The 9395-nt window shown below is 40.7% G+C and overlaps 1 protein-coding gene across 10 annotated transcripts in view; it reads left to right on the top strand.

The window, feature by feature from the left end:
• Window positions 1-9395, top strand: part of myt1b (myelin transcription factor 1b) — a 182419-nt gene that overhangs the window by 154406 nt on the left and 18618 nt on the right. For all 10 annotated transcript variants that reach the window (XM_043710460.1, XM_043710461.1, XM_043710465.1 and 7 more), the window contains one exon: window positions 8868-8959. In XM_043710460.1, the coding sequence (XP_043566395.1) occupies window positions 8868-8959 (92 nt within the window). The remainder of the gene's footprint in view (window positions 1-8867; window positions 8960-9395) is intronic.

The raw sequence follows: 9395 nt of genomic DNA, 5'->3' as shown, positions 1-9395 counted from the left end.
CCCCCCTCCTGCCTATCACCCTCACCTTCACCTCCTTCCACCTATCGCATTTCCAACACCCCTCCCCCAAGTCCCTCCTCCTTTTATCTTAGCCTGCTGCACACACTTTACTCATTCCTGAAAAAGGGCTCATGTCCGAAACGTCGATTCTCCTGCTCCTTGGATGCTGCCTGACCTGCTGCGTTTTTCCAGCTACACATTTTCAGCTCTGATCTCCAGCATCTGCAGTCCTCACTTTCTCCTCCTTCTCCATGGAATGCCAAACTTACAAAAGCTACTAATCTTCCATTGCTAATGCAACAATATTTAAGTTCTAATGATTGATAATTACTTGTACAACTTGGAGCAGTGTGCTATCAGTAAACTAAAACATGGAAGAGGAGTCTGACAAACAGATGAGTGAATTAAACTTTAGAATAAGATACTGCAGATTTATGATGGAACTATAGTGTCATAATTCTCTTGTCAGCCCCTCTAGAGGATGCTGTGCTCCCTCAACTAGCAGTTGTTAAAAAGAAATTGGCACACAACAGGTTGTGAAACAAAAGTTCTAAGTCTATCTGAATACCAAGAGTAACTTCTTCACTACAGTATTAATTCTATATTATTTAAAATATACAATTGTTGATAATCTTAAGGAAAATTAAAAGTGAAGGGATTACTGTTGGTTATATTAGTGAAAACTTGCTGAATTCATATGACTGGCCAGTGGAAAAGTTAGCTCACGTAAATCAAATACATTACTTCTTGTGATAAAATTACAGAAAAAGGCACTGATTACATTATGCATTCCACAGCTGATGAAGTAATATTTCTAGTCTCAGGTAATTTAAAAACCTTTGCTTCTGCCTCAATTTCTTTTGTTTATATTCTTTTATATTTAAATAAGGCTGCTATTAACTCTGCTTAATTAATTAATTTTTCACTGTCCACTTTCTAAACAGCAACTAATTTATTTACCCTTTTAAACATAGTGTCAAGGTGGTTCAGAAGCAAATCAAACAGTAAGCCATTTAAAGAGATATTAGATCAAATTACCAAAATCTTGATCAGAGAGGTAGGTTTTGGAGAGCATCTTAAAAGAGGTAAAGGAAGAAGAGAGGAATAAGGGGAGAATTCCAGACTTAAACCTTGACAACTGAAAGCATGTATGCCAATGGTACAGTGAATAAAATCAGGAAAATTGGAAAAGCACAGTTAGCGTTAAGTCAATCAGGAGCTAGTATGGGTCAGCAAGAAAAGTGTCAGGGAAACTTATTGTGTGTTCGAGCATGGGCAACAGAGTTTTGGGGATCTCAAGTTTACAAACTGGGGTGCAGCCAGCAGGCTTTGCATTTGAATGGTCAAACTAGAGGTAACAAAGACAAGAATGAGTGTTTCATTAGTAAATGAGCTAAAACACGGGTTATAGTAAGGCAGGAGGAATAGGAAGTCTTAGTGATACAAACACCAAGGTTGTGAATACTCTGGTTCAGCTTCATACAGCTCTCAGTGGGAGGGATGGAGTCAATGGCTAGGGAACAAGTTTGTAGACAATGGACTGCACCTTCCCATTAATTAGTTGTGGAATTTTGTTTATCCAGTACTAGACACTGGCAGACTGACAATGTCCAAACAGTGGCGAACGTGAGGACTGCAGATGCTGATGAAGGGCTTTTGCCAGAAATGTCGATTCTCCTGCTCCTCGGATGCTGCCTTACCTGCTGTGCTTTTCCAGCACCACATTCTCAAAGTCTAAACAGTGGAAGGTGTTGATGGGGTGGTGTAGTAGAGTTGGGTGCCATCAATGTGAACTGGGTGAATAATGTTGCTGGTGGATCCAAAGAAAGGGAATTCATTGAACGCTTACAGGATGGCTTTTCGGAACAGCTTGTGATGGAGCCCACAAGGGAGCAGGCTATTCTGGACTTAGTGCTATGTAATGAGCCAGACTTTATAAAACATCTTAAAGTAAGGAAACATTCGGAGGCAGCGATCATAATATGGTACAGTTCAGTTTGAAAGAGAGAAGGCAAAATCAGATGTAATGGTGTTACAGTTAAATAAAAGCAATTACAGGGGCATGAGAGAGGAACTGACAAAAATCAACCGGAAAAGGAGCCGAGCAGGGAAGATAGTAGAGCAACAATGGTAGGAGTTTCTGGGTGTAATTGAGGACACAGTACAGAGAAAAGAAAGATTATCTGGGATGGGATTAGACAACCATTACTGACAAAGGAACTCAAGAAATGTATCAAAGAAAAAGAGAGACCCAATAAAGTGGCCAAGAGCACTGGGAAATCAGAAGGTTGTGATGGCTACAAAAACAAACAGAGGATAACAACGAGAAAAATAAGGGAGGAGAAGATCAAATATGAAGGTCGGCTGGCCAGTAATATTAGAAATGAGAGTAATAGTTTCTTCCAATATGTAAGAAACAAACAAGAGGCAAAAGTAGGCATGGGCCACTCCAAATTGATGCAGGAAGGCTAGTGATGGGAGATAAGGAAATAGCTGAAGAACTTAATAAGTACTTTGCGTCAGTCTTCACACTGGAAGACATGAGTAATATCCCAACAATTAAGGAGAGTCAGGGGGCAGAATTGAGTATGGTAGTCATTACAAAAGAGAAAGTGCTGGAAATGCTAAAAGGTCTAAAAAATTGATAAATCTCCTGGCCCCGATGGGCTACATTATAGAGTTCTGAGGGAGGTGGCAAAGGAAATAGCGGAGGCATTGATTGTGATCTTTCAAAGGTCACTAGAGTCAGGGAAAGTCCCAGATTATTGGAAAATCACTGTTGTAACCGACTTATTCAAGAAAGGATCAAGACCAAGGATGGAAAATTATAGGCTGATTAGCCTAACTTCAGTTGTTGGTCAGACTTTAGAATCCATCATTTAGGATGAGATTTCTAAATTCTTGAAAATGCAGGATCAGATTAGAACAAGTCAGCATGGATTTAGTAAGGGAAGGTCGTGCCTGACAGACCTGTTAGGATTCTTTGAAAAGGTAACAAGTAGGTTAGACCAGGGAAACATGTTTCTGCTGATGGGTGAGTCCCGAACCAGAGGACACAGCTTAAAAATAAGGAGTAGGCCATTTAGGACAGAGATGAGGAGAAACTTCTTTACTCAGAGTGGTGGGTGTGTGGAATGCTCTGCCCCAGAAGGCAGTGGAGGCCCAGTCTCTGGATTCATTTAAGAAAGAGTTGGATAGAGCTCTCAAGGAAAGTGGAATCAAGGGTTATGGAGATAAGGCAGGAGCAGGATACTGATTGAGGATGATCAGCCATGATCATAATGAATGGTGATGCAGGCTCGAAGGGCAGAATGGCCTATTCCTGCACCTATTGTCTATTGTCTAATGTTATCTATCTAGACTTCCATAAGGCCTTTGATAAGGTGCCTCACGGGAGGCTGCTAAGTAAGGTGAGGGCCCATGGTGTTCGAGGTGAACTATTGGCATGGATTGAGGATTGGCTGTCTGACAGAAGGCACAGAGTTGGGATAAAAGGTTCTTTTTCGGAATGGCAGCAAGTGACAAGTGGTGTTCCGCAGGGTTCAGTGATGGGGCCGCAGCTGTTCACTTTATGTATTAACAATCTGGATGAAGGGACTAGGGGGCATTCTGGTGAAGTTTGCCAATGATACAAAGTTAGGTGGACAGGCAGATAGTACTGAGGAGGTGGGGAGGATGCAGAAAGACTTAGGCAGTTTAGGAGAGTGGTACAGGAAATGGCTGATGAAATTCACCATGAGCAAATGCAAGGACTTGCACTTTGGAAAAAAGAATACAGGCATGGACTATTTTCGAAACAGTGAGAAATTTTATAAAGCCGAAGTATAAAAGGATCTGGGAGTGCTAATCAAAGATTCTCTAAAGGTTAGCTGGCAGGTTGAGTCCATGATTAAGAAAGCAAACGTAATGTTGTCATTTATCTCAAGAGGTTGAAATATAAAAGCAGCGATGTGCTTCTGAGACTTTATAAAGCTCTAGTTAAGCCCCATTTAGAATACTGTGTCCAATTTTGGGCCCCACATCTCAGGAAGGATATAGTAGCAATGGAGATTCACACGGATGATCTCTGGAATGGTAGGCCTAACATATGATGAATGGCTGAGGATCCTGGGATTGTATTCATTAGAGTTTAGAAGGTTGAGGGAAAATCTAATAGAAACTGACAAGATAATGCATGGCTTAGAAAGGGTGGATGCTGGGAAGTTGTTTCTTGATCTCGCGAGGAATTAAGGGCTACGGGGAGAGTTCAGGTAAGTGGAGTTGAAATGCCCATCAGCCATGATTAAATGGCGGAGTAGACTCGATGGGTTGAATGGCCTTACCTCCACTCCTATGTCTTATAGTCTAATGCACAAGTGGAAATTAACACTGCCCCCTTAATCTTTTGGGCCTCGAGGCGGTCGAGCAAACAAAACTTAATTAAATAGGATTGTAGCACTAGAAACCTGGCACCAACCTGATCTTGATCAAAGTAAGTCCTAGGCTGGAGGTTCCATGTACAACCTTCCTGCCCCACCATCAGTTAAGATGCTTAAGTGGTCAATTAATGTCTTACTTGGGCTACAATTACTTCAGCTGCACACAAGACTGGAAAGAGTTGGCCTTTCCAACTCGTTGGAAAAAGTGTGGACTGCAGATGCTTGAAATCAGAGTCTAGAGTGTGTTGCTCAAAAGGCACAGCAAGTCAGGCAGCATCTGACGAGCAGGAGAATCGATGTTTCGGTCATAAGGCCTTCATCAGGAATCTCAAAGAAGGGCTCTTGTCCAAAACCTCTATTCTCCTGCTCCTCGGATGCTGCAGACCTACTATGCTTTTCCAGCAACACATTCTCTTCCCAACTCGTTAGCAATGTATGCAGTCTGTCTGAGACACTAGGAAGTTCCTTGATCTGCACTGATTCATGCACAGTCAAGGGACTGAACCACGGAAAGATAGTGGTGTCCTAAGAGCCTTGTTGCTGGTGAGTCAAGAACATTGCCCTTAACCTCTTGCCCAGCATTTAGTTGCAGAGGTGATGAGAAGGGAGACAAATTTTTCTCAAGAGCAAACTCACCCAATTATTTCCTCTTGTCATCACCGCCAGGGAAGGGAAAATTCCACCACTTGACACCTTCATGCAAAATGTCAGTCAAATCAAAGAAATGAAAAGAAATGAGATAGCAATATGGTTCACTATAATTCAGTATATGTGGATGGCCACCTTGTTCTCTATAGCCACAACCAGAAGCCACAAAGGTTGTGTTGCCTGCCCAAAGCCAAGTTTAAGGACATCTCAGTTCAGCTGGAAATGAGTTTAAAGTACAAAGACAAAGATCCAGTTATTGTGGTCCACTTAGGAATCAATGACCTAGATAATTAGATTCCCTACAGTGTGGAAACAGGCCCTTCATTCCAACCGACCCTCTGAAGAATAACCCGCTCAGACCCATTTCCCTCTGACTAATGTACCTAGCACTATGGGCAATTTAGCATGGCCAATTCACCTGACCTGCATATCTTTGGACTGTGGGAGGAAACCGGAGCACCCGGAGGAAACCCACACAAACACGGGGAGAATATGCAAACTCCACACAGACAGTCACCCAAGATGGGAAGTGAACCCAGGTCCCTGGCACTGTGAGGCAGCAGTGCTAACCACTGAGCCACTGTGTCGCTAGATAGAACTAGGATTGATTTGTTCTGCTGCGTTTTAAGGGATAGATTCAAAATTAGCAGAACATCAAAAATAATTATCTCTGGATTGTTCCTGAGCCATAGCAGCAATAAGTCAGAGAATTAAGCATGAAAATTAAGGCTGTTGTGGGAAGAAAGTTAAAATTCACACAATACCACGTTATAGTCCAACAGGTTTATTTGGAAGCACTAGCTTTCAGAGCGCCACTCCTTCATCAGGTGTTCCACAACCACCTGATGAAGGAGCAGTCCACCCCAGTCCAACACTGGCACCTCCAAGTCTTGGGAAGAAAGGGTTTTAAGTCAAGGGGCATTGGCACCAGTACTCAGAAGCGAGAGTTGTTCCGCTTACAAGAGTTCCATTTAAATTGAGCTTGGAACATTGTCCTTGTGAATTGTATATGGCTGGGCTTTAAACTAACTTGAGGGGAGGATTCAGGTGAAATGGAATTTAGAATTTCAATGAAAAAGTGGAGGCAGCAGGACACTGTTGCAATGTAGGTAAACTCAAGTTGCAATGTAGGTAAACTCAGGTAAAGACAGAGAAATAACAGTAATAGTGTATCAGTAACTAAAGTCCATGCAGCAAATCATTAAAAAAAATGAAATTAAAGACTTTATACTCAATGCACAAAGTATCTGTCATGAAATGAACTAGTAGCGCAAAGAGATCAATGGTTTGCATCTAATCACCATTACACGGATTGGTTTGGATTATCTGCTGAGGGTAGATTCCCCATACCCCAGAGTAATGTGTCAAGGGAAAGCGCATCTGCCCGATTTGATTTTTTTTTGGGCAACAATCCTTTAATTTTTGTATAAAGGGGAAGAAAGTAACTGATGTAAAAATTGGTCCCTTAGGAGCAGAGACAGGGGAAGTAGCAGAGACCTTAAAATAATTATTTTTGTCTTCTTGGGGAAAGAGGTAAGTTTCCTATCAGAAAGAGAAATTAACCTAAAAGAGCTAAAAAGAGTGGAGAAATTAAAAAAATTGATGTCATCTGAGAAAATACTGGAAAAACTTAAGCGACTAATATCTGACAAATATGAATTGACTTAACAGCCTACTTTTTAGGATTCTAAATTAAATGGTTGCACTTGATTTTCTGGCTATGATTTTCCAAAATTCCCTAATTTCTGGAATCCCAGCAGTTTTCAAGTCAGCATATGTGGCACTATTATCCAAAAAAGGAGGGGGTGAAAAAATAGAGCTACTAACCTGTTAGGCTGACATCAGTCATCGGAAAAGTACTGAGACCTATTATTAAGGATGTTCTGCCAATGCATTTAGAAAATAATAATATGATCACAAAAAGTCAAAAGGAAAGGAAAACTGTGTTTGACAAAAGTACATGTTGTTTCAAGGGTGAACCTAGTTGTTCGGGAAATAAAGATCAGTGGCTGTAGTATACCTAAATTTACAAAAGCATTCAACAAAGTTATCCCCAAAAGGTAGTTGGCACGTTAAGCTTTCTGGAGTTGGGAGTAATACATTAGTCTAGATAGAGAATTGTTTGTGTATAAGAAGCAAAACATAGACATAAATGAGGAATATATGGAGAGGAAGTCCTGTCTTCACATTGAGGACATCATTCATCATGTTGTGGCACTCCCACTATGCTAAAGGGTCCAACTCCCAAAAGATCAATTCAAAACTTGGCATCTGTGAGGAGCTGTGGGCCATCAATAGCACAAATTATATTCAAACATAATCTGTAACCTCAAGGTCTGGCATATCTCCCACACTACCATTACCATCAAACTGGGAAATCAACTCTGTTCCAATGAAGAGTGCAGGAGAACATGGCAGGTGTAGTACCCGCCAAACAGCAGATGCAGCATGCAGTAGACAGTGCTAAGCAATCCCACAACGAACAGCTCAGATCTAAGCTAAGCCATCTTGCACATCCAGTGGTGAATGGTGTTGGGTGAATTATACAAATAACTCAATGATGGGGAAACCCAGCACATCAATGCAAATATTCATCCAGAACTTCCAAGCGGATGATCCATCTCAGATTCCTCATGTGGCCTCCAATATCACAGATGCCATTTTTTCCAATTTGATTCACCCCAAATGAGTACATTTGGCATACATTCTTCAAAGTTTTGAAGAATGAAAAGTGATCTCATTGAAACATTCAAGATTCTCAAGTGGCTTGAAAAGGTAGACCCTGAGAGTTTGTTTCCACTGATTGGGAATCTAGAATAAGGGATCACACTCTCAGAAAAAGGAGTCAATCACTTAGGGCTGAGGTGAGGAGAAATGTACTCGCCCAAGGAGTTGTGAATCTTTAGAAATTTCTCCGTTATAAAGTTGTAGATGCTCCATCGTTGAATATCTTAAAGGCTGAGATAAACAGTTTTTTGCTGTCTCAAGGAATCAACAGGATGACAAAATGAAGTTGAATCCTTCAATCAACTATGACTATACTGAATGGCAGAGCAGGCTGTATGGGCTGTATGATGTGCACCCAGTGTGAGAAGCCATTGGAGATGATGGACAGGTGAAAGTAGAACCAGGCAAGTGCAGTCCCACCAAAATGGATGATACAGGAGAGGCTTTGGAGAGGATAATTCACCTAACTCTGTTACAGTCAGACAAGTTGAAAAATTAAAGGACAGATAGGTGATTTGTGCCACAAATGCTGTTTGCAGCTTTAGAAAGAGCTATTTTACTACTGTGACGGGTGGAAATCTGTAATCTGGGAAATGTCACACACTTGGGAGATATCAGCACTTTCAAGGAGCAATTGTTTTCAAGAATAAAGAGCTTAACAGGGTGTTTTAAGCAGAGTAAAATGGAACTTGTGTAGCTTTGAAAAAAGCAGTTGCATATGTACTTGTAACTAGTAAATTATACAAAACTCTGAGTAGTCAGAAACCAGTATCAAATTGGCTATCAGCAGCAGGTTAATCTGTTTAGCCTGCGTCAAGTTACTGCAGACAGAGGGTAGCCTACAAACATTAAGCATTCATACGTAGACTTCACTGATCAGTATATCCAACCTCTTCTCTAAAGCAGTGAAGTGTTTTACAAGAGACATCTGTTTATTATGCTTCATTATCATACTTTAATTCTGATTTTTGATACATGTGCATGATTAAATGTGTGAACAAAATTATTAAACTATTTCCAAACTTACCTTCATGACTCCTTCACTAGTGTAACTTATTTTTCCTTTATTTTAAGTCTTTCTGGATGTCCAAGGGCTACTTTGGCCATGAAGAAAGCAAAATTCTCAGGGGAGGATCTACTGACTACCAAATTTAGAGCTAGTGACGGTAAGAATTAAAAGAAAACTAAAAGATCAATGCAATTTTCCATTGTGTTGTTAAAATGTGGAAATTCAGTTTACTGATTGGTAGCTTTTAGAGAAAATGGATAAAATCACATAATTGGTAACCCTAGAGTTTGCAACAATTACAGTATTAAACAAAATATTTAATTTAATAGGTTGCTGTAAAAGCATGGCCTTCCTTTTTTAATTTGTTCATAGGACGTGGGCATTGCAAGGTAATCTAGCATTTTTGGTCCATCCCCAAATGCCTTTGATTTTGACCCAATGACAACAAAAACTGGTGTAATAATCAAGAGGGAAACTTGCAACTGGTGCTGTTCCCATGTATCTGCTGCCCTTATTCTGCTAAGTGGTAGAGGTCATTTGAAATATGGTGTCTAAGGAGCTTTGGTGAATTATAGCAATGCATGTTGTAGGTG

This window comes from Chiloscyllium plagiosum, chromosome 20 (assembly GCF_004010195.1).
Source record: "Chiloscyllium plagiosum isolate BGI_BamShark_2017 chromosome 20, ASM401019v2, whole genome shotgun sequence".
Lineage (NCBI taxonomy): Eukaryota > Metazoa > Chordata > Chondrichthyes > Orectolobiformes > Hemiscylliidae > Chiloscyllium > Chiloscyllium plagiosum.
This window is presented reverse-complemented; position numbering and strand designations above follow the sequence as displayed.